Here is a 26,157-nt window from a genome sequence, read left to right as displayed (position 1 = left end):
GGTGTAGACGTCACAGCGAATTCGGAAGGCGCAATCTTGTATTCTACCATTTTTGACATGTACATATTATGTTTTTGCAATTTTGTGCTCTGAGAATGTGAGCAAACACAAAAACAGGAAAAAAGCAAGTAGCTTTGCCATACAAAACATAAAATCGCGAAATCAGCTTCTCAAGTGCCACCACCGCGAACGAAAATGCCTCGATTACAGTACATTTATATTATTTTTTGACAGTTGTTGAAGCAAAGCAAGCACATGAACATACGACATAAATGACGTCACTGCCTCAACGCCATGTTTTTATTGTTGTCAAAAACAATGCATTTTTACGATGGAACGGTAATGAAGAAAACAGCAGTGATTGATTAATGCAAGAAAAAAAAAAGTTAATATATATAAAATCTTTTAGCACTAGATTTACCACACCAGTGAAATGACTGATCTTACTATTTAAATTCAAAATTCTTGTGGCATGCCATATTTTCTTTCTGTAATGATATCATGACGTTTGTAGCTATGACTAAAGAATCAGTTATATGAACTAGCTGGTGCAAGTTTCTATGTGATCAAAATGCATTGGGGCAGCTCAACATTTGAGAATTGCAACATTTTTGGGACAAAATATATGAAAGCGGGAAAACCATGATTCTGATGCAGGATAAGTGGCGGCCCCTTGCTAACTAATTCAGTACCCCATCAACTGATTCTGTCAAATTCGCTGGAAGCCGGCTAACGGTTTGATATTGGCCACACCATTAAAAATCTGTTTACCATGATATCCGATTGGATTGGTGCGTGACTATCTGCCGTTCGGAGTCAGATTAAGGTCCCTCCGTTTGTGGAACAACATCAAGACGCACACCACAAATAGGAGGAGGAACTCGGCCAAACACAAATAAAGGGTGTAAGTGCCAATAATATACATTTGTACATATGTATATGTTTTGGTACATATGTATGTATGTATGTACTGACTTTGCACAGATAACCACTTCTAAAAGCTCAACCTAATATTCAGGCACGCCGGCAATTATGTTAAAATTTCCTTCAGCGCGTGCAATTCGTATGAGCCTAACCGAAATTCAACGTCGAGCGTCAAAATCTAACTGGATTTCCGACTTGTGTTTTGCGTGACATTGCATTTCAGGTGAATTTTTGGCACTTTCTTTATAAAGTTGTAATTTTCTTTTAAAATACATCGTTTTTAGAAAATATTTCAGATGCAACGAATAACAAATCACTGAGTGGCACCGCCCGTTTTTCAAAATTTTACTTTCTTCATCACTTTTACCAAATTTATGTAATTTTGCTTCGCGACCTCGGCGGTCACCTCCAAAGACCACCAAATGCAAATAGTTCCTTACCTAAAGGGTGGGTAAGTTTCAAGGGCCGGTGTTGATTTTGAATAAAATACAATTATTTTAGGAAATTGTTGTCATTTCTCTTTATTATGATAATATTGGTATAGCTCAATTACGTACGGAAAAAAATATCGGCCTTGGCGGCACACCTCCATCCAATGGTCCAAATTTTCGATGACGCTGAGGCATAATTGAGGTTCTATGCCGTTAATGTGCCGAATTATTTCACCCTTTAGCTCATGAATTGTTGCTGGCTTATCGACGTACACCTTTTCTTTCAAATAACCCCAAAGAAAGAAGTCCAACGGTGTCGTTGACGTTTAGGTGTGGTTCACATTCAACATCGGCCCTTGAAATGTAACCACCCTTTATATATGTATGTACCAAGTTCCATTGAAATGTATTAATTTTTGCTCGAGCTATCGTGCGTTCGACAACCATTCCCACTTAACTTATCGTGCGCACGGGTGGACGAACAGAAATTACCAAATGGACTGCTCTCATCATTCTGAGTATTTTGATCTAGAAATATGTACATCTATGTATATACATTTACAACCTTTATGCGAAAAAGTTATAACGCCGTTGTGCACAAATACGCTGGCATAACAAATTGATGGTTATTGGTATTTGTGCCATTGACCTTTCATTGCTACCTTTGCTACTTATTAAATTAAAGCAAATATTTGTTGTTGTACTTTGTAGTTTTTTTTTTTTAATTTTACTCTGTTTATTGACAAAATTTTAAACGTCATTTATACATTGGAATAATTAATATAATTAATTTCATCTTTACACTAACAAAGCTTCAAATTATCAAATTAAGTGCTATTTTTAAATTAACTAAATCAAATAAATATGGAATTGTAAACGAAAAAACAATCAATGAAAGGTAACCAATTGGTTTTCTTATTATAGATACACACAATATTGTCCAATGATGCTGGATATATGTATGTACATACACACATGCATACGCGTACATATGTGGACGTGTATTGAGTGCAATTTTTAAGAGTAAAATGTCAAAACACTTGTCTGGTTGCCGCGCACAAACAGGAATGGTGGCATATCTCGGCTTAAACTCTCAAGCCACGCCATATATAATGGTGCTGAAACAATGTTCTTGCGAGGCATCGGTAAAGTCATTACGACCAGATCGGATTTCATTGATTGCTCGTGTAAATACTCGCGAAGACGTAAATAACGATTGGTTTTGTCCTGTACCGCCATCAGATCATCTTCGCTTATAAAGGCTGGAAAATAATTTTAGAGAAAGAATATTATTTTAATGAAATTTAATTTTAATTTTAATAGATATGTATTCAAATGCAATCATAAAAAAATCAAATACATATGCTCTTTCAGTTCCATCATTTTCTTTTGTTTTCGAATTATCAAGTTCAAATAGCGTCAATCAAACGAGTTTATTTACCTTCATCTTCGGGCATTGCATTTGGGGCTCCATTATCTCTATCGCTACTCACAAAGTCCTTGATAAGTTCATTAAAGAAAGTTGTTGACGTTTCTTGAGGTTTTTTCGTTATGTCGGGAATTAACGTCAAATCTGAGTAATCGATGCGGAACTTAGATAGTAAACTTGCCATTGATCGTTGTTCAAACTCCAGTTCAGCCTTTTTATTTGCCAGAGCGTATACTCTGCAATAAATGCAAATATGTATTAATTGCAATAAAAACTTTCTAAATCGAAACTTTGTTCATACGAATTTTAGATTAACGAATATAAATATCTGGGCGTGCTGCTTACATACAAACTCTTTCATACGAAATACTTAAATCTGAAGTTTGCTGGTTCTAAACCCGCTATCAATGCAACTTGGCTTAGATATATTAATAATCCTCGAATCTGCATTCCAAATAAACTAAAAATTTACGTCTACGTTTTTTATTAAAAAATTAATTTGTTTGCCGCAAAATACTCCGAAATATATGATTTATATCGAAACAGTTTGGCTTCCGCAATATCTACATACACCCCGAGCACATAAGTACTGCGTCTTGCGGTGTCTTATTCTGCTTCCGCGCAGGCTTGCTGAGGAGATTGTACACCTCGGCGTTCATTGGGTAAAAAGTGGAGTGATATCTCACTAATGTTAAAAATGGAACCTCTCAGTGCTCTTAATTCGGAGTACTTGTCCGTGTTCATACCTTCGTTTTTAGACAATCGTAAGAATAGAAAACTTTCGTCTTTTCTGGACTCTGCCGTTAAATCAGAATCATACAATTTATAAACTAACTTTCAGTGATGATTTTTCGGTCAACGCTATTAGCTTAATTTTTCGTGCAAGAGGAAGTCTTCTTAACCTAAATTCGTGACCTTTTAAGAATGTACTTTCTACCGCCTCTACAGTTTCTAACTTGGGTGTCCATGAAAACATCGTACACCTGATAGGTATCTGCCCAATTTATTGAACTTTTGGTGGAAAAGCGTTGTATTCGACTGTGATCACAAAGCTTTGATAAATATCATATTTATCCTCCTGTCTCAAATTTAGGGAAATGAATGTAAATGAATTTTCATAAGTACGCTTTTGAGTTTAAAAAATATAATTTTGTGCGTACTGCGTTGTAGTAATTTTTTTGCATTTTATAATAAGACTTTTGAACCTGAACTATTTTATTAAAAATAAAGAAAAATGTGGCATCAGATATTACTTTTAAGCTATTTCGACTGACAAAATATAAATGTTATAGCCGTACGCTCTACTACTTATAAGCCCCCTTTGTATGAGTATATATAATTATATTTTTAAAATAAAGAACATAAGAATTAACTAACTATTTCAACAAACAACTACACCTTTTGTACATAAATATGGAATTAGCGCACTTATCCTCATCAACATGCATATGAAATCCATATGGAACGAGTATTAGTGTGTAAGAACAAAAACACTAAAAGCTTTGCAGGCTCAGCTTATTTTATTTATCGCTTTTTTAGGTTTTCATAACAAATTTTGCAAAGTCACATTAAATAATTCAATTATTAAGAAGCTAGAAAAACGATTTGCTGTTTTTAGTAACGCGAGTGAAATTGAATTTTTTACATAACATATCTATTTTTTAAACAAATTAATCAGCAACCGGCACATTCACGTGGAATGTTTAAATACATTTCTCTTTCAATGGTTCAATTTCTATTTTAAATAGAACCATTTGCTAGTATATGACTCAGAAGCAACGCGAGTTACTACACTTTATATCGAATATCTATTTTTGATTTTTCGTTTGGCATACCATTCATCCTATCATCGAATATAGATTACCATATGTATGTGTTTAGTTCCGTAGATTTTTATAATCATTTTCTATGGGCTCAATGTTCTTAAAAAATGGTCTTATTCCAAGCCGAGTTACCAAGGAATGGCTCATACGAATAACGACCGCTCTATAATTTGATGTTTCATGAAATTACATGAATAGTATTTACGCATAAATGGCCTCAGCATGAATGTAAATATGTTTGCCAATTGACTTTACCTCAATTTGCACGATTGCCAGGTTCGTCGGGTGCTAATTATGTAAGGCAGAAGCAGAGTTAGACCTCCGTCGTCGTACAACCACCAAACATCAATAATTGCATGACCGCGTTTTCGTGTGAATTGGGTCAGTTCCATCAATATTTCTTTTGGCAATTCAGCACCTCCCGGACCCTTATACAAAGAAGCGGGGTCGTTATGTTTCTGCTTCGATTTACGCAAAGAATTTGTCTGTAAGTTCAAGAAAAATTCTAAATTAACCCTGTGTATATACAAATAAAGCATTGCAAATTGAAAATATTGAATCTACATTTATAGGGAGCATCCATACTTACCAACAGTTGAGCGGATTTTGGATCAACTGGATCGGGTAAACCAGATACCTCTTTAACTTGGGATCCTGCCATAAATGATAAATCGCTAGTGCTGGAGGCTGATGTATAAAATAGCAAACATTTTTAGTCACGCAGTGTTAAATATAAATCTATGGGATCTGTAAGTATATAATTCAGCTGTTCGGTTTTGAAAAGTTTCGTCAGTAGTTTATGTTGAAAATATCTTTGTTCTTTCCCAAGATAATATGGAAGTTACAAGCATAGACCTCGAAAACATCGGGTGGCAGAGATCATTAAGCTTCGACTTAAAGAAAATGGTTTAAATAGTACAATAAAGACGTTAGAAGTAGTGTTCGCCGAATTTGGATGTCAAGACATACATATATTCTCTGATTCAATTTAAAAAAGTAGACTGCTCGACTATCGTGCCTTGGCTCAACTCTTACGTGGCGATCGCTTCGAGTATCCGAGGGGTCAAGATAGATATGGCCATGTCTATAAATACAGTTGAGAACGCAGAACACGTGGCAGTGGAGATGAACTGTTTTAGACAGACCGAAGGCAGACACAGGCGCTTGAGTCAATCACTCAGTACAATATCGAATAAGACAATAGCTTGTAAGTATCAGGTTATTGCACATTTACTGATGTTTCATTTCCTCCACAATCGCTTTAGAATGCAGTGGGAGGAGTGGCTACTATCGATGGCGTCAAGTCAATATACGCCCGCCTATTGGGCCAACAGACATACAAATCAGCCGAGGAGGTTGTATGTTGTAGTGTTTGTGGGAGCATGCCCCACATACCGCTGGTGTGACGGCACCTTTGAAAATGTTTCTGACATTTTGGTTTCAACCTCCGTAAGAAAAAGGACAATATCGCCCAACAATCACGCTCACCTTTTCTAGAACGGGAATTTTAGTAGCAAACAAAAAATTGCGCATTTGCGGCATATAGAAAAGAAATACGGTGATTTATGAGAATATTTTGAAGAGTTTCTATGGCAGCAAAGGATCGAAGGGGGGATCAGATGTCCGCTGAGGAAGCAGTCCTGCTGAAAAGCAACCGAGGCAAGAAAAAGGCAGCCATTGCCAAACGAAGGATCACTAGATGACCTGGCCTAAGCGTAAACCCTACAACACCAGAAGGCAACTCGGATGCCTTCAAATAAATCTCCATCACGCAAAAGCAGCCTCGGACGTGCTTACGAGGAGATTTAACCAAGAACTCTTGGATGTAGCTTTCATTCAAGAACCATGGGTACGTAAAGGAGTCATTCAGGGACTCCAGAGCGCAAACGGTAAGTTGATATATGCTGCCAACAAAGACCGTCCCAGAGCGGCGTTGTTAATAAATAATCAACTAACCTTTATCCCAATATCACAGTTCATTACAGAAGACCTGGTGGCGATTTGGGTAAAAGTGTAACGAGCAAAGGTGAGCATGAGGTAGTACTTGCCTCCGCCTACCTTCCAGGAGATGAGGTCACTGCTCCAACAAGGGAGGTTATAGCCCTGGTGGAATATTGTCAGCAAAAACGTCTCCGGTGGATCCTCTGCTGTGATGCAAATGCGCACCACACAGCGTGGGGAAGCACAAACATCAATCCAAGAGGTGAGTACCTTATTGATTTTCTACTTAGGTATAATATATCTATCCTAAACCGAGGCAACGAACCTACATTCATTAATGCAATCAGAGGTGAAGTCCTTGACATCACTCTCTCTAGCCATAATGTTTTGTCCGAAGTCTCAAATTGGCATGTGCCAGAGGAAACATCTATGTCGGATCACAGACATATTAGATTCGATATAGGTGCAACCAAAGCACAAATGACAATTTACAGAAACCCCAGAAAAACTAATTGGGACTACTTTCACTTCTATTTAGAACAAAGTGTTAACTGCTCTAAGCGTCACATTCAGCTTATATCTGAGCTTGAGTTCGAATCGAACGAACTACATTCAAACATAATATCTGCGTTTCACGAAAGTTGCCCAGTAAAAGTGAAAAAGCCACAAAGAAATGTTCCTTGGTGGAATAGTACACTTTCCAACCTGCATAAAGAAACAAGAACCCTATGGAAAAGAGCTAAAGCAATGGGGGACTGGTCCTCCTACTCAACAGCCCTAACCAACTACAATAAAGAATTGAGGAAATCTAAAAGGGCTACTTGGAGGAATCACTGTGAAAAGATTTGTAGTCTTCCGGATGCTATTCGTATCCAAAAAGCCCTACTAAAAGATCACTCAAACGGCATTAGTACCCTGAAAAAGCCAGACGGAAGCTACACAAGGAATCCAGAGGAAACCAGTCAACTTCTGCTGGACACTCACTTCCCTGGATCACTTGTGCTAGACGAGATCTCTGTACCGACAGAAACTACTACATCTGCGGGTGCTGAGAACTTAAAACTAGCAAACAAGCTATTCCATGAAAAGCGGGTACAATGGGCGATATCAACATTCAGCCCATACAAATCTCTTGGCCCTGATGGGATATTCCCCTGTCTTTTACAGCAGGGTGCACACCATATTATCCCTAATTTGACCAGACTATACAAAGCAAGCTTACTGCTAGGATATTTGCCTACAAAATGGGCTGAGGTTAAGGTCGCATTTATTCCAAAGGTAGGGGAAAACCCGAACAATTGCCTAAATCATACAGACCAATTAGTCTCAGCTCATTTTTCCTCAAAACAATGGAAAAGATAGTTGATCAGTATATTAGGGAATACAATCTAGCTAAATTCCCACTGCATCGACTTCAATTTGCCTATCAACAGGGAAAATCCACTGAGACTGCAATACACAGCCTGGTAACAGTTATTGAAAAGGCTATTGAGTCCAAACAGATAGCTCTATGTGCATTTATTGACATATCAGGAGCTTTTGATAACACCTCCTATGAGGCAATATATAATGCCCTATATCTAAAGGAGGTACCTGAACCCATCACTAGATGGATAATATTCATGCTGAAATCTAGGACGATCAGCACAGAACTAGGAGGAACAATCAAATCTATCAAAGCCACAAGAGGTTGCCCTCAAGGTGGCGTACTCTCTCCTCTTCTGTGGACTCTAGTTATAGATGAACTTCTCCACAAACTGAATAACCTAGGATTTCACACTCAGGGTTACGCTGATGACCTAGTAGTTTATGTATTAGGGTGGCATGAGGAAACCATTTCGGATCGCATGCAGCAAGCCCTTACAATAATAAACAAATGGTGCACAGAAAAAGGGCTCTCCATCAACCCATCCAAAACAACACTTGTACCGTTTACTATGAGAAGGAACATAAATCTCAAATGTCCGACCCTTAATAGAACAACACTTGAACTCTCGACAGAAGCGAACTATCTTGGCGTTAGTCTTGACAAAACGCTTACGTGGAACTCCCATATTGAGAGAGTTACTTCAAAAGCCACAAGGGCATTCTTTGCCTGTACAAGGCTTTTTGGTAAGACATGGGGACTAAGCCCTAGAATGACCTTCTGGACATTCACCACAGTTGTAAAACCCATAGTCACTTATGCATCCTTAGCATGGTGGCCCAAGGTCAAGCAAAGAAAGGCGGCAAACGAATTAAGCAAACTGCATCGCCTGGTATGTGTTGGTATTACAGGGGCTATGAAAACGTGTCCCACGGATGCATTGGGTGTGCTCCTGAACATACCACCGCTTCCAATTCTAATTGAAAGGGAAGCTCGCTCGAGTGCCTTAAGACTAAAAGGTATATCTGAACTTAAAAGTGGGGATATGAAAGGACATTTAAGGATCTTAGAAGACTTCCTACATAGTCCCATTCTTCATAGGGATGATATACTATCACCCAAACCAATACTCTTCAGGAACTTCCAAGTTATAATCAATGAACGAACAGACTGGAGAACTAACTCTATCACTTTCAAACCTGGCTCCCAGCTATGGTTTACTGATGGGTCCAAATTGGAAAATGGTAGAACAGGGGCAAGAATCAATGGGCCCAAATTCAAAAAATCGATTCCGATGGGATCCTACCCAACAATATTCCAGGCAGAAATACATGCCATTGAAATATGTGTGAGAAAATGCCTTAGAAGGAAAATGAGAGGTACTCACATCTACATACTTTCAGATAGCCAAGCGGCTTTAAAAGCCCTTCTATCAACAACCATCACCTCTAAATTGGTAAACGATTGCCTAAACCTCCTAAACACGTTAGGAAACCTCAACACAGTAACACTATGTTGGATTCCGGGACATGAAGGACATGAGGGAAATGAAATGGCTGACGACCTTGCAAAACAAGGAGCAAATATGCAACTTACTGGTCCTGAGCCTTTCTGTGGACTGACAAAAGGCCACATTAATGAATTCCTTAGGAAATGGGAGGAAAGAAAACTTGCCGCACACTGGCTAAACTGTGCCGGTCAGCGTCAAGCCAAACTATTCCTAAGTCCCAACAAAGGAATTTCTGACAAACTTCTCTCACTTAACAGAGTAGATCTGCGTCTTTTAACCGGATACCTTACAGGTCACTGCAGCCTGAGGTACCATCTAAACAATATTGGTCTATCCGAGACCAATGTCTGCCGCTTTTGCGAAATGGACATAGAAAGCTCAGAACATGTGCTTTGTGAATGTCCTGCGTTGGGCAGACAAAGACTTCACCACCTTGGTGGTATCGTAGTATCTCCATGCAATCTTTGGAACAACAAACCCAAAACTGTGCTAAAATTTCTAAAAAGCATAAAGCTCTAGGGTTACAAAATAGGCCTTTCACAATAGATCAGCTCTGGTCGCAGTGCGTAATGGCCTTCTAATAATAATAATAATAATGGCAGCACTGCGCCTCTTATTTTTTAAATTTCAGAAATCAATAGGCGAAGCCCAACTAAATTTAAGATGCGTATGATTTTGTCCAAGCTTGTATGTATTTATAATGGGAATTTTGAAAGATGTTCAGTTGTGATAATTCTAAAATGAACGACGGGTATTCAGTGCAGTCCGTCCGAACTATAAGTAAATATATTTCAAGTACGTACACACATCAATATGTATGAGCTTACATGTAATAATACGCATTTACGAGCATATTTACAAGAATAATATTTTTTTTTCTATTTAAAGCTAAATAATCATAAATATGTATACGCATTTTTCTATATTGAGTAATTTTAATATGTCACTTACATTTTAATTGCTTCAAACCATTCCCTGTGTTTGACAAGTCTCCGGCATCTAAAATTGAGCCGCACAATGCAGTGCATTTAGGTGCACATATGCACATGTATGTATACATATGTTATTATAATCAGTGTAACCATTTTACAGTGCATCGGGATGCATCAGGTATAAAGGCATTCATAAAATTAGTTCAAGCATGCAGAAAAAAAATTAATTAAAACATTAAAATGATCACATAAAATAATAAAAATACAACTAAAATAATGCTTATGCATTGTATTTACATATATATGTAAGTATGTACAAGAGTTTCTAGTTAATATGCAACATCGGTATTCTGACCGTTGCCGTTAATTACTGAATATAGATATTACTAAATGCCGTGACGTTATAACTCAAAAAAATCAAAAGTTCAAGAAAAACGGCTTCAAAAATTTAAATTTATTTAATGTAATACTTCTAATTAATTTTAAACAATGATTTTAATAGATACCGTCATAAATATTTTGCATAGGATTAAAAAAGAGCTGGTAGTTATTTCTGCGTTATTTTGTAAAAATGTGTAAATACACGATATTTAATATGCAAGTAAGTTTTTCTGAAGCATGAATATTTTTATACATAACATATTATTTATTTTTTTACACGAAAAAATAAAACGAATTAAAATAAATAATTGGCGCGTACACTTCTGCTAGGTGTTTGGCCGAGCTCCTCCTCCTATTTCCGGTATGCGTCTTGATGTTGTTCCACAAATGGAGGGACCTACAGTTTCAAGCCGACTCTGAACGGCAAATATTTTTTATGAGAAGCTTTTTCATGGCGAAAGAGCGAACATAAAACAGTTTTAAACCGTTTACCATTTATTTAATATTGCTGATAAAATGACGCAAGGAGCCAGAAAATTCTATCAGATTACTGTTGAGAATCAGGGAGTAGATTTGAAAACATTCGTGAAGGGCCAATGAGTTACATACATGTGCATTTTTTTTTGTCGGGACAACTAGCAAGTGCAGCACTCAGACATTAATCCATTGTACTACACTTGGATTCCCTTCTGAGTAGATCTTGTGGTGCCAAGGAGGCAAGGTGGTCGCTTCTTAACACATCAGTGCCAAAGACATCAAAGCTGATTTGAGCGAAGGCGGGGCAGACGCACAGGAAGTGGTCCGCCATCTCATCCTCCTCTTCACAAGCTGAGCAGAGTACACTATGTGTGTATTGTAAAAAATTGTAGATAGCAGTCCGGAGTTAAAAATTGCTCCAAAGTGATAGTTCATTGTAATCTTAACCTAATACACCTACATTATCGGTGTCCCATAAGCGGACACTTTTTTCGGTCATATCACAAATCCTTAAGAATTTTTTGAAACTATTTTCTCTTGAGCGGACAACCCTCCCATAACATTTTATTAACTTTCCTACCTTTTTTCATAAGCAGCCAACTCCCATAAGCGGACAAATTTTTCAGTTCCTTAGGTGTCCGCTTAGAAGAGAGTACACTGTATTTAATTTAACTCAATTTCCACTTTTGAATTTATACAACACTGTACAGCACACGGTTTGTCAAATTTTGGATGTTTCTAGTATTTGATATTTTTCTCTTTGAAATGTAATTACGGCTATACGTCATCAGGCAATACCAAATGGGTTCAAATGCGTTTTTACCAAGTGAAAGCTTCTCACAAATAGCATTAACCCATTCGAAGGCGTCACAAATTGTGAGTACTGCCCCTTTGATGGGTCATGGTTTGAGGGACATTTGAGGAAAGCTAGGCCTAAAAATCTTACACGGTTGCAAGTATCGTTCATTACTCATTACTTTTTAATTCGGCCGAAGGGACTGCGCATTTGTATAATTTCATCTAAAATGTTTCATTCATTCATAATTATTTAAGCGATTTGTGCATTAAAATTATTTACTTACTGGCAAACGGGCACGAGTATGACTAAATAACTTAAACTTATGATTGTATGTATGGTATGTATCATAATTTACCTTGTGATACGTTGCGACTGAGGGAATCCATACTTCCACTTAGTCCATTTTGTACAGCTCTATCCGCGGACATCAAATCGGCGGAACTCTCATTCGGTTGAAGAGTGCGTGGAATGTCAAGTACATTTTTGGCGGCGCTACTTTCATCGCCCAAAATCTGTGAGCAGTCGAGCCCATTGGGTAAACGCAATATAGCCACCGATAAATACATATCTAATGCCTGAGAAGTATTTTTGCTTTTGTTAGTTAAACGATGTTCCAAAAGGCTTAAAAAAATTAAATATAAAAAACAATAATTTCCCACCTTGTGCATAACATTAAAATATTGATCCAAATCCTTCTTGTCGCATGCCTGCCAGTCATTTTTATAGCCCATGAGCAAAATGTTCGGTTTCAATTTTCCAATTCCGCAAGCCTACGAAGATAAAAAGATGTTTAAGGCAATCAGTAGAATACTAATGAGAGTACATCTTTGTTCCACTTATGAAGTGGAAATGTGTTTTACCCACCTGCATTAAAGCACGGGAACCTGATTCGAAGTCCTCTCCGTCTACGAGAGAATAGAAACCCTTCACGCGGTGTTTGCGAAACCAAGTCGTGGCACGCTCTTGCAGATAATTTCTGTAGCGTTGAGAACTTGAACCACGAAGCACATGCCCACAAACGAGCAATGAGAGATTCTTCGTCAACATGTAGGCAAAGTCAACCAAAACTGGTCGTGTATTGGGCAAACCCGATAAAACCAGTATCTTTCATAGAAATAACAGTTCAGCATAAAGGCATTAGGAACATTCAAATGGCAATTTTACCTGCGGCCGATAGTTCTTAACGTGTTCTTCCACATTGTTTAGCTGCTGCACTGATATCAGCGCGTTTTTGTAAGTCTGTGCTTGTGTTGTCGAGCCCCAGTTAACATCGGGCTTGCGATACGCCACAATTAAGTATAGAGCCAACACTGCTACAAAGGTGATGAGCGCTGTCACCCACGAGATAAGAAACATAACAGCAACACACAGTACCGAGCCCACCAAACTGAGCCACATATTGTAATACTGAAACCAAAACATCGAATCACTTAAGGGCACAGATGCCTATAAACACATATGTACATATGTCTATGTATAGCCACAAAATGCATCAACTGCATGAAATTTACACATAGACATACATACATACCTTAAATGTTGGCCGCCAGCCCACAGGTTTCGCTAAACTAGCATGAAAAGTACTGAAGTTAATGAGCATATAGGCGGCGAGGAAGAAATTCGAAATAAGCGGCGCGATCAAATTGAGTTTTCCAATTAGAATGAAGCTGTAATGACAAAAAGTTCATATAACACCCGGAATTTTTAATGGACTTGTGAATCAGAGGGCAACTCACGCAACAGCTATGATAAACGTTAGCACATATCCACGAACTGGCTCATTGTTATTGCCATAACCTTTGGCAAACCACACGATCTTGGGATAGAGTTCGTCTTTACACAGCGCCTGTCGCATAGCAAGATTCAAAAATATTCAATTTTTCTGAATTTCTGTTACATTTTGTACTTGTGTGCATACCTGAAATACTTTCGGTGCAGATACCAAACTGGCTAATGCTGAAGAAATAGTTGCCGCAAAACAGCCAGCATATATCAATGGCCCAAAACCGGACACCAGCTCAATTACTTGAAATGAGTTTTGCAAACCGTATTGGCAATCATCTGGATTTCTTGCTTTTTGGCGAGATAAATATTTGATACTAAAATGACTATCGAATTTTTACAAACAACATCTCAAACTTACCTGAAGTGCAATTCAAAAAAGCGTATGAGCCGTTTACTAGATCTAACACATCTCCGGTGGCATCGCGAGCTACAGTAGCACCACATATGAAAACCATCAACAGGTATGTCGCGGTCGAAATTAGTATGGCCAGCAGGGTACCTTTTGGTATCGATTTTTGTGGATCCTAAAGCAATTTATACTCAAGTTAATAAAGTTCACGTTCAATTCAAACTAGTTGAGAGTGAAAATTCGGGAGGAAAGGCGCGATTTATAGTCAATATACATGTATATATATGTATGTATATTTGCTCAAGCTCCCAGATCTCTCCATTAGAGGGAACACATCAAGACGCACACCACAAATAGGAGGAGGAGGAGCTCTGCCAAACACACAATAAAGGATGTAAGCGCCAATTATTATTATTTTTTAATATATTTGAAGATTGTGTATTTGGTTTCAAGATCTCTGAAGGATTATTAAAAAAAGAAAAAAATACTTTTAGATTTAGAACCCTAATGGTATTTGCCTCCTAAGCCCTTTTGCTAATTTGAAAAGCACAATTGATCTGGTGGCTGGCTGGAAATATGTAACAAATATTGAGCTTAGAATAAACTTTGGCAAAGCCAAAGCCTTCCGACTTATGCATCAGCGAATGCAACCAAAACTTTACTACCTACAACAAACCCTTGAAAACTTGGAACTCTTTTGCCATTTGGGCAGCTCGTCCGCGAATGTTGTTAACCGATTTGCGAAAAGATGTCAAGCTTTGGATTCCTTGGGTCTGTGTGGAACTCCCGCGTGATTTTCCGGCGCACGAAGCTACAAATGTTCAATTCTAATGTAAAGTCAATACTTTTGTGGTTGGCTTAAAACAATGACAAAGCACAATTTGTGGTTCACAACGGGACAAACTTAAAATTAACATTGAAATACCAAAACGTAAAAGGAATTGGATTGGATATACATTACGCCTATGAAATTGCCCGAAGAGCCATCACGTGGAACCTACAAGGTAGCAGGCGAGACAACTCGAATTCGAGCTGGAGAAACTTGAACTATATTGGAACGTAGCAAAAACGTTTGCTAACGACAGACGGATTGGAAAAATTGTATAATATTTCGGCTCTTCGCTCCTTAATTGCTTAGTAGGGTATAAGTCATGACCAAATGTAGATACCTTTAAATCACCGGATATATTTGCGCCTGCCAAAATACCAGTGGCAGCGGGGAAGAATATCGCTATAACTGAGAAAAAATTGTGTTGCACTCCATTTTCTACTCGATAGTCCGGAAAAAGATTCTGCTTTAAGATCGTCGCTGAATCAAAAAAAGAAAATGTTACATTAATATGACACTAAAATATAATATTAATTGCTTCACATCGTTTTCTTTGCACTCACCATTGTAGCCAATGAAACCTTTAGCTTTTTCTTCTTCGCTCTTTGGACCAATTATTGAACCGATTATAAAATCTCCTATAGCTACCAATAAAATAATGAGTAAACCAATTTGCGCCTGAAAAAGACGTATTAGAAATATATTCCACACAGGTGAAGTCATTTTACCTTCGCCTCCCATTCCATACCAACCACAACAATAACAAGTAAAATGGAAATAGTAATACAGCCAATTATCCGCACATCTTGAACATCACCGTCGATAATACTGAGACCGAAACTGCCCAACAGGTCTAACATAGACTCGCAAAAACCCACGACGTACATAGCACAGGCTACGGCATTTGCCAACGAAAATATCATACCAATAGACCCACCAAATTCAGGACCCAGCGAACGCGATATCATATAATACGTCCCACCTGGAAAAATTTATAAATTTTTTTATATATCTCCATATATTTAGTATGCAATTATTAATTGAAAATACGCCAACTTTGAATTTACTTAACTGGAAACATTTAAAAATTTCAAAGCTTTCACATTTACATACAATTCTAACTTGACTTCTGACTTACCCCCTTTGATAACACCATTTGTACTAATCGCTGACATCGACAAGGACGTGACACAAGTAACGACAGTCGTTGTTAAAATCAAAATGTAACCTTCTATGATTCCTGCCTGCCCCACTACCCAACTGAGACGTAAAAACAGCATTACGCCCCAAATGTTGAGCAAGCAACGGACTAATACTCCCTTAATCCAGCCAAATTTTAAAACCCCATTCATGTTGGCCGCTTCCGGATCCTGATTGCGGTTTAAGCTGGCGCTCTGTTTTAAGGAAACAAGAATAACCAACAAATGGAGTTAATCATAAACATTAACATGGGTTTTATTTAAAAATGTATCTAAAACAATTATTTTACCTACAGTATTGAGCAATAAAATGCATGTTTTTTACATTAGTATGGCTAAAATTCCATTTTATCGGAAAATATTTATGCAAAACTTAAGCAACTTGTTCTTGTAGTAAGAAATACACCAAAAGGTTGCCATTGCCTATGATTAGGTTTTCTTATTAATGTGGTCGAAATGTGAATGTGTTGTCGGTGTCGATGACGTATCTTCTTATCCATTTACTGCGTATTCCGGTGTACCTTAGAGCAACATTTTGGGTCCTTTGTTCTTTGTAAGTCTTATTAATGACATATTTGAATGTTTCCATGTCTCTGAGTTTCTTTTATATGCAAACGACTTAAAAATTGTTAAAAATGTACTTCTTTGTGATTCATACAATCTTCAATCAGACCTCAATAAGTTCGTGGCATGGTGTGATAGGAATCTACTTCAATATTACAAATATTAAGAAATGTCCTCATGTGCCATTTTCTAAGTCTAAGCATTTAATCTCTATCTCATATTTTATAAAGAATTCCCGTCTAATTACTCTTAATGAAATTACTGATTTAAGAGTAATCTTTGAATCCCCTTTTCAATTTCTTAGTCATTTGAATTTATTATCACATTTAAATTCACTATTTACTTCACTCGTACGATATAATCTGGAGTCTGCCGTCTTTAGACTCAGTAGACTTGAACTCATTCAAAAGAAATTTCTTCGTTTTGCACTCAAATCTTTAATTTTCACTGATCCGATTCCTTCACACAATGCAAGGTGTGCATTACTAAATTGAAAATCAGACCAAAGTAGAAGAAGTATACTTTCACTCTGCTTTGCTTTAGATATTAAAAAGGGGACAGTTGACTCGACTTTACTCTTAGAGCGCATTCAAAAATCCGAAAAAATCTTCGGAGTAATGATTTATTCTTCCTAGAGCGGATTAGAACTGTTGATGCCTCGAAAGTTCCTTTGATTAAAACATTGAACGAGTTTAATCAGATATCAAGTTTTTTGGCTTAGGACTTATCGCTCTCGAAATATAATTTCATTTTATCACTCAAGGAATGTTTTAAATAATTACGAATTAGGTACATATGTATAATTGTTACTGTTCGTTCTATGTAGTCTGTAAGAAACCTTGTATATCTCGAGTTACTAAATGAATAAAAGAATAAATATCAAACTTAAAGATATCAGTAGAAAATTATAAAAATTCCACATAAAATTTGTGGTCAAAATTAACAATTATTTACCAAATTGGCTTTTTCATGGCAATCCCTGTTTAAAGTTTACATAACTTGTAGGAAGTTTCCCATACCATCTGAATATTGTGAGCGAAACTATGTATAATCCAAATAGTGTTAAAACAGAGGAAGACCAATTTTGGGCTATAGAAAAAGTTGCTTAGGTTGTGCACATTACTGTACGTGTGCTTGTTTGTTGGTGTAAATATACATATGTATCTGTGTAAAAAACGGTCTCCCAAAGGCCAAAATGGCGCATTGAAATTTACTAAATGACGCATCAATTAAAAATTGGTCTTAATTAAATTATGAGTGGCTTTTGTGTCGGGAGTAATTGCCCCAGTTCTTATTCAACCGCATACATACATACACATTTACATGATTGTGTTTTCAGTATAATTGAATTACAGGGGTGACAGTAAGAAATGTATTTTAAACCAAGTACAGCAATTTATTAAAAACACAAACAATAAGATGCTACGAAGAAAATTGACAGTTTAAAAGCTGTACACAGCTATTTTAGAATTCAATTACGACGACACACAAGTATGCATACGATTTTCATCCACATAAATATTTATTTATTTCAAATTACCTTTCCGGTCAAGGTTGCATTGTGCAATTCATCAAGAGTGGGACGATAAGCGGCCTGTATGGACATAATATTTCGATAGTTATCCAATCTTGGTAACGCCTCGCGGGTGAAATGTCTGCAAGAATTCATATGTGTAAATATGTATATATGCCAGTATGCATTTACAAGCAGACTTACCGAAAACTTTTTCCATATTTGGTGTCATACTCATTTTCCAATAATTCGCGATCTTCCTTAGAGCCGCTGGAGTCGTCCGAATCCTCCTCATTTGGTGGAGCTACTTGAAATCGGGTTGTTTGCGATTGAAAGTCTTTGAACCGTGAAGGTTTGTCTTTATCACGAAAGCTGCTTTTGATGGATTGCCTGTTTAATTAAATTTAATAATAAAAAAAAGATTTTATCAGCAAATAAGTGGCGTCTATAGCTAAAAGTAGCTTCAATAGTTATAAGGCAAATTTTGAACCGTAGCTGGAGTTTTTCTTATCTAACCAACAAGCATTTTTTCTTGCAAAACTTATAGGTAATGGTAAACATTTTATTGCTCTGAAAGCGTTTTTAGGCACACAAGTGAACCTTTAAAGTCGAGTTATTGTCTTTACTCAATCCAAAGATCAATTTGTGAAATTTATAGAGCTGAGCCCTTTGAATTTTTTTTTTTTTTATTTTGGAATATTTCAAATCATGAACCCTTATCGAAAAACCTGCCGGTGACCTAGAATTTGTTCGTCTTTTTGGCAGTTACAAAAAAAAAACAAATGCATGATGGAACATTTGTGGAAAAAACACCCGATACATGGGATATTTCTTTACCCATGACTCATCGTTTGTCGATGAGGGTAGTACGAATTTGGGCTATAGAAAAAATAAATAAAATAAATAAATAAAATAAAATTTCTATAAAGAGACAAAAAATACAAGTTTATTTTGCATTATGAATCCTAAAGACACAAATGAACGTAAGAGTTCACCGATTAACGGTTGAACCTATTTTTGAAAATTCAAACTTCATGGCTGCAGTAATTTGACTGCTGAATTCTTGTAACTATGTAGCTTCACTGTATTTCAATGCTACTCGTGTTTCTACAATTCACATAATAAAAGGAAATCATATCTGGATTATTCCACAGAAAGGACATGTCGTCTTCTTCGATACCAAAAGGATGTCTCCAAACCATTTTCATTCGATTTCACCTGGCTGAAATTTGATTTAATCTTACCTTTGTGTTCGCTGCAGATTTTGTTTATTTAAGATTTCTGTAGCATCTTCATTGAACGTATCGTCTTCTAATGTTTCCCCGTCGTTGTTTACTAAACGACGATAGACCTCTTGTGGCACATTTACTTGTATGTTCTCATTCACTTTATGACTCACAGGATTCACTTGGAAGCGATTTACTGGGCGTTCGGTCGAACTCATTTCGAAAGTAAAGGAATCAGACATATTTTTCTTAAAAGTAGGTTTTTACTCCCTGATCAAGTAGCGATTATATTCGATAGACGATTAAATATCTGAAAGGACAATAAATATATTTTATGTGAACAAATACTGTTAAGTTTTAATCGCAAAAAGCTTTGAATTCACACAAACACTCAGCGTTTATATATTATGTATGTATATGTAACACATGGGCTGAAAAGTCCCGATCCTATCAAAGAAAACACGTTTTTTTTTGTTCAAAATTGGTTTTATTCATAAACGTAATTTCCATCAGGAATGTGGCAATAATTCCAGCACCGCTCTAACATTTCAATACCACTTTTGTAGAACGATTCACATTTTGCATCGAAGTTGGCCTCAGTTTCAGTGATAACCTCTTCATTCGAGCGAAATTTCTTACCGGCGAGCATTTTTTAGGTCTGCGAACAGCCAATAGTCGCTGAGAGCCAAATCTGGTGAATGCGCCGGATGTCAGAGCAATTCGAAGTTCAATTCATGTAGTTTTGCCATTGTTTTGATTGGCTTGTGACACGGTGAGTTGTCTTGAAAATGAGCGAAGGCGGCATTCACTTTGCATAGAGCTTTCTCATAGTCAAATGCCCATGCAATATAAAGTCAACACGTTCTTTGGATATCTTTACGATGTCAGCTAACTCATGCAACTTCACTTTTCGATCATTCAAAACGATTTTGTGTACTTTTTGATGTTTTCTGGTGTTGCCGCCTCATTTGAATGTCCACTGCGTTGTGCATCATCAATGTCTCTACAACCATGTTTGAAGTTAGTAAACCCTTGTGTTTTATTGTACATTTTTTACATGTACATTTTATTGTTGTTTCTGATGGAGCAGAGCCCCCATAACACTTTCGAAGCTATTACTTCCCCATCAAGAGGCAGTGTAAAAGTAAAACATTAAATTCTTTTTGATCCATTGTTTTGAAAATAACAAAAGTAACGTTACTCTTAGCAAATAACTCACGAACTAATGAAACGTTTTAAGATTAGTACTAACTGAAAAAGGTGAATGTGTTAGGCCCGGGACTTTTCAGCCCATGTCTTATGTATGTATTTAGATGCATCTACACATGTATACGAGTATAATGAATGCAGTTAGGTGCATTTACCAATACATACTTGTACAAATACATACGTATGTAGATAATTCTCTTCACATTTTCATAACTTTTGCAAGTACTGTCACGTATTAACTGAAGCACAAGAAATTACAACAATTTACCATGCTGAGGTTTCACCAGAAAAATGTTCAATTGTAAAGCAAATATAACGCAGTAAAGATGTTTAACACTAGAACTACCGGCCGGTCAAAATGACCGGTTGCATAAATTTCTCGCACGATTCTCTCTTTAAATTTCATGTAATATTTTATAATAATATTACGACTTTTTCTAATTTCATGTATTTATAATATTCTAGATTTTTTTGCCTTCTCACTTTTATGATCATCATTTTATGATATATGTATGAAATACCTATAAATACAATAGTATACCGACCGGTCAAAATTACTTCAAGTCGCCACTACGGCAACAACGGATCAAAATTTCCGGAAAATATAATTATGTTTTTTCCCCAATGCATTCTTATTTTATCTTTGGTAATTGTTGTACATTTAAAACGCAAACAGAAAATAGTTTACCGCTTCGATAAAAAAACGGAGTTTACGATTGGAAAATAATAAATTTGCTTTGATATCAAATGTGTGGAGTTCATTCTTTGAAAATAGTCAAAATTACTACGCACTGGAACAAAATATCACGATCGATAAACAATTATTTTCTACCCAAGCAAAATGCCGATTCACGCTGTATATGCCAAACAAGCCCGATAAGTTTGAAATAAAATGTTGGCTGGCATCTGATCTACATAGCAAATTTATTATAAATGGATTGCCGTATTTGGAAAAGGACGAAACAAGAAGACCTCAATTCCATTGAGTGAGTTTGTTTTCCTAAAATTACATTAATAACCAGAAAATAACCAACATCAAAATTATTAGAAAATCGGACTACTTTAGTTGGAACAAATAATGGAAATAAAAGAAAACTCCCGACACTGGTTAAGCAAACAAAAAAGAAAATTTATCTCGCTTTGGGTTCATAAATTCATAAAACCGATAACTGTTCTTTGACGGTATATAAAAGTAAGCCATTTAATGAAGTACTTCTATTGAATACAAAACATAATTCAGTCCACATTGAATAAGACAGAAAAAAATACCAAAGGCCATTATTTTTCTTAATAAGACAGATCTAATGACCAGAAAATATAGTGTGAACTCAAGATCTTGAAGATCGCCTCTTCAAGTATTTTTAATATTCTTCACCTAGCGGCAAAAAATACACGGGTTTTGTACAACGAATCAACGTGCGAAAATATATCGCGAAGAAAAAAGACCTGAATAACATCTGGAACAGCCCTGAAAGTTTTAATATAAGAAAAACTTGGCAAATAAGTTTTTGTAATAAGAAAAAATTCACATATATTCGTAATTTGTAGTAAAAAACATGTATGTATGTGGTAAATTTAAATTGGATCTCTCTATGTGAGGATTACAATTAATAACCAATCCTAAATAAAATCCGATGAAGCGACGCTTGGAATGTTTGAGAGAAAGATTCTGCGTATGATTTTTGGACCTTTGCACGTTAGCAACGGCGAATATCGCAGCCGATGGAACGATGAGCTGTATGAGCTTTACGACGACATAGACATAGCGCAACGAATAAAGATCCAGCGGCTACGTTGGCTGGGTCATGTCGTCCGAATGGATACAAACGCTCCGGCTCTAAAAGTATTCGATGCGGTACCAGCTGGTGGTAACAGAAGAAGAGGAAGGCCCTTATTGCGTTAGAAAGATCGGGTGGAGAAGGACTTGGCTGCACTTGGTGTGTCCAATTGGCGCCGGTAAGCACGAAAAAGAAACGACTGGCGCTTTGTTAAACTCGGCCAAAATCCAGTAAACGGCTATCGCGCCAATTAAGAAGAAGAAGATCCTCGTAAAAAATATCTGAAGTTTGTTCGGAGTCGGCTTGAAACTGTAGGATCCTCAATTTGTGGAACAACATCAAGACGCACGCCACAAATAGGAGGAGGAGCTCGGCCAAACACCCAAAAAGAGTATATATATATATAAATAAATATCAAATAATATTACTACTTACGCCTGCAATATTATAATGAAATATATATTATTTTAATTAAAACTTTACTATAAATTTTTATATTTTACCAACTAAAAATATCGCACCGGTTTGTTAGAAAAAGGTATATAACAACTGTTGGTAGTTCTAGTGTTAAATTCATTAAACACTCGGCATTTTGAACTTCGCTGCATATTTTTGACCAATTGTTTTAGAGGAAAATTATATTTACATGCCCCCAAAAACATATAAAGTATACCCACTTTCTATTTATTTTCTCTAAATCGATTTATCCAAAATATATATTCGTATTCGTTAGACGGAACCTGTGTGACTAAAAGCTCGTGAGAGGAAAGTATAATCTTCTCAGCGCAAAACCGTTGTAAGAGTGCAAAAAAGTTAGCTGTGTAATTTTCAACATCCACAAACGTTCAAGACATTTTTTATGAAAGAAAATTTGCGAGTTCTTGTTGAAAAAATCGCAGAATAATTAATAATGAATTAAATAATTTATGAAAGAAAGTTGTCATTCATATTCACATTATGGCAATCAATGCAATGAAATTAACTCGAACGGCAGCTCTTGAGACTATCCTAAACCTAACACCGATTGACTATATGGTTCCAGTTACGAGTTTTGGGATACCGGAGGCTATAACAGCGATCAAATCATACTGTATACTCGTATTATCCAAAAAATGTCCCTGAATGCAAGGTAACAATTAAAAAACTCGGATAAGGACTTAGAGAGAAATGAGATAATGGACGAAATAGCAAAAGAAGGCGCGAGATTTGCAGGGGATCAAATAAGTCAGGTACTTAAGCCCCTGCGCACAATGCGAAAAGAACTAGAGGAGCAAATTTTGAGAAAAGCAGATGGCTTAGCTTAACCAATTGCAAAGTTCCTAGGATCATTCGTAAACACGCATCGTCAGCAAGGTATACTGAATCGGTTAAAACATAATGCGTAACGGGACATTCTTTTCAATTTAAAAAATAAGTAAATGTAAAATATACAGTTTGTTAATAGAAGCGTGACCGGCAAAATGGAAGCTTAGAGTTCCGTTATTAAAAAAAATTCTACTAAATAGGTGTATCCGTTTGCAACCTACGTTGTGTAATTTATTACTTTCATTTATTCACATGCAATTCATGAAATATCTCGAAACAGGGACACAGCTCATCGCATCCTCTCTTCAGAAGCTAACAGCAACTATGTCCCGTGTGCTGCTACCTATTATTTTTCATAAATTTTTTCTTGTCTATCTATGTACAAGAGCAAAAAAAAAATATCCATAGTCAAGCCCTTTCTCGACTTTTTGCAATTGAAATTGATGGAAATTTTGATTTTCGATTTCCCGGTTTATGACTTTTGAAGTTTTCGAAATTTCCTTTTTCCCAAGCCATTCTTGTATTATGGCAAACAAAAGCAAAACTCATCCAATTCGGTCAGTGCGTTCTTAATTTTTTTTATATGTTTAAAACATTTACCACATCATTAAATATATCATCCTCACTTTCTTCTTCGCTTTCCTCACAATCAGCACATTCATTTCTAAGTTGATTTTCAGGATATACATAGTTGATATCCTTATAGTTTCAGTTGGAAGCAAGCTGGTTAGACGATATTAGAAATCTATTTATGGCATCTTTATTTACTTATATATTACCGCCAATACTTTCGTTGCGTTCGCTTATTGTTTCATATTGGTTAGTGCTCAATTTCACACCAACTATCAGAGCCAAGGCCTATTCCGGCGACATTTTGGTATGAAGAAATGTTCGGGATTTCTTTATTTAAGTGGCCCGCTTTGGGGTCGCGCTAACTAATTCTATATTGGGAGCATCTCTTTTTCCGCTCTTCTTACTCGTCGCCTTTATAGAAAGTGAAAAAAATTTCAAATCTCTATTTAAGAATATACTTCTACTAGATATTTTGCAAGTTACTAACATTAGCAACACTTAAAATTCAAAATTAGATGACAACTCATACCTAAATTTGTTGACGTATTTACTGATAATAATAGGAGGCACCTGTCGTCGTTTGGCGATAATGTTCCAACTAAACTACATTGCCAATAACGAATTTGTAATGACACCAAAGAGGTGTAATATAAGACGAGTTGAAATGCATACTTTTTGCATGAGTACCTGCCTACCATTTTTATTAATTAAGTTTCCCTAGGTTTTTAAATCATACGCTGGGCAATGCTTTGAGAATTATCATTGAATTCGTTTGGGAAAAATGTATCCCGCAAATTTGACATATAATTTTTCAGATCAATATTTTTTTAACCTTTTCTTTTCATTTCTTTTCACAAACTTCCAAAAACTTATTATAAGAAAACAAAAAAATTTTTTTGGTTTTAATTTGTAACTTCTTTTTAAATAACGTACATATATGGAAACGTTCAAAGACTACTGCCCCGATTTTACCATTTTTACACCGTTAGAAAGGGTCCATGTCGCAAAAGGATAGTGTTTGAGACTCATTTTAGTAGGGTGTTGCCACTTGTGTGTAATATACTAAACACAAATAATTTATTAAAAAATATACATAAGTATTACAACATAGGATCTAGGCAAATATTAAAAGAAATCTATGTAGGTATGAAATGCGAAATGCTAATGTTGCCACACAATTCTTATTGCAAAAATAGCAAGTTTTAACATGTATTGTTTGAATACTATTGTATTTTATGGAGATCAGGTGAAAAGTGTTTAGAGAAGCAAAAACATATATTTATATAAGTAAATAATGTAAATAAATCCAATAATATTTTCAAAAAGCATTACCATCTACCATAATTTTAAAGAGAATTGTTAAATTCATAACGAAAATCAATTAGAGGTAAGGCGAATATTATGAAATCCGTACAGAAGAATTAATTCAATACATTTTCTTTTAGAAGTCGGTGAAGGGAAACATTTTCCACGAAAGAAAATTAGCACTCAGCTGAAAACCGCTATTCGAGCGAGATTGAAGTCACGCATACTTTGAAATTGGAGTTCCGATAATACTTTGTGTAAGGAGAAGCAGTTCAATAAATATGAAAAAAACAGAAATTGTTTACCTTCCCGTTTCAAATATTAAATGTTAAATATATTATATAAATATATTAGTTTGGGGAAAAGGAAATACATTATTTTTTATTTTGCGCAAATGGTTTAAAACTGTTTTATGGCCGATCTTTCGCGCCCGGGCGATGCTACGACTACTAACATGCCGGTCAAATTCGATTATTTCTGTGATTTTATCGACATTTTCGACGACGAGC

At 36.2% G+C, this 26,157-nt stretch overlaps 1 protein-coding gene and 1 long non-coding RNA gene across 5 annotated transcripts in view; one reads left to right on the top strand and one right to left on the bottom strand.

Moving 5' to 3' along the window:
- Positions 1-737: 737 nt before the first annotated feature.
- Positions 738-2,247, top strand: LOC128861090 (uncharacterized). The gene is made up of 3 exons (XR_008454334.1): positions 738-904; positions 1,019-1,147; positions 1,209-2,247. It is a non-coding gene; the product is annotated as an uncharacterized LOC128861090 (long non-coding RNA).
- Positions 2,141-26,157, bottom strand: part of LOC128861087 (bumetanide-sensitive sodium-(potassium)-chloride cotransporter) — a 42,049-nt gene continuing 18,032 nt past the window's right edge. For 3 of the 4 annotated variants that reach the window (XM_054098973.1, XM_054098974.1, XM_054098975.1), the window contains exons 2-21: positions 19,497-19,788; positions 18,457-18,642; positions 18,280-18,394; positions 16,115-16,370; positions 15,705-15,958; positions 15,540-15,654; positions 15,317-15,456; positions 14,157-14,322; positions 13,932-14,086; positions 13,750-13,859; positions 13,545-13,680; positions 13,178-13,420; positions 12,878-13,117; positions 12,673-12,783; positions 12,369-12,588; positions 10,376-10,423; positions 5,197-5,294; positions 4,863-5,092; positions 2,797-3,020; positions 2,142-2,617 (exon numbers count right to left, since the gene is read on the bottom strand). In XM_054098973.1, the coding sequence (XP_053954948.1) occupies positions 2,373-2,617; positions 2,797-3,020; positions 4,863-5,092; positions 5,197-5,294; positions 10,376-10,423; positions 12,369-12,588; positions 12,673-12,783; positions 12,878-13,117; positions 13,178-13,420; positions 13,545-13,680; positions 13,750-13,859; positions 13,932-14,086; positions 14,157-14,322; positions 15,317-15,456; positions 15,540-15,654; positions 15,705-15,958; positions 16,115-16,370; positions 18,280-18,394; positions 18,457-18,642; positions 19,497-19,720 (3,516 nt within the window). In that variant the 5' untranslated portion in view covers positions 19,721-19,788 and the 3' untranslated portion in view covers positions 2,142-2,372. Of the gene's footprint in view, positions 2,618-2,796; positions 3,021-4,862; positions 5,093-5,196; positions 5,295-10,375; positions 10,424-12,368; positions 12,589-12,672; positions 12,784-12,877; positions 13,118-13,177; positions 13,421-13,544; positions 13,681-13,749; positions 13,860-13,931; positions 14,087-14,156; positions 14,323-15,316; positions 15,457-15,539; positions 15,655-15,704; positions 15,959-16,114; positions 16,371-18,279; positions 18,395-18,456; positions 18,643-19,496; positions 19,789-26,157 lie in introns of all 4 variants that reach the window. The other variant, XM_054098976.1, reaches the window with a different exon arrangement.

The sequence above is a fragment of the Anastrepha ludens genome, chromosome 4 (assembly GCF_028408465.1).
Source record: "Anastrepha ludens isolate Willacy chromosome 4, idAnaLude1.1, whole genome shotgun sequence".
NCBI lineage: Eukaryota > Metazoa > Arthropoda > Insecta > Diptera > Tephritidae > Anastrepha > Anastrepha ludens.
The sequence above is the reverse complement of the archived record's forward strand: the minus strand, read 5'-3'. Positions and strand labels throughout refer to the sequence as shown.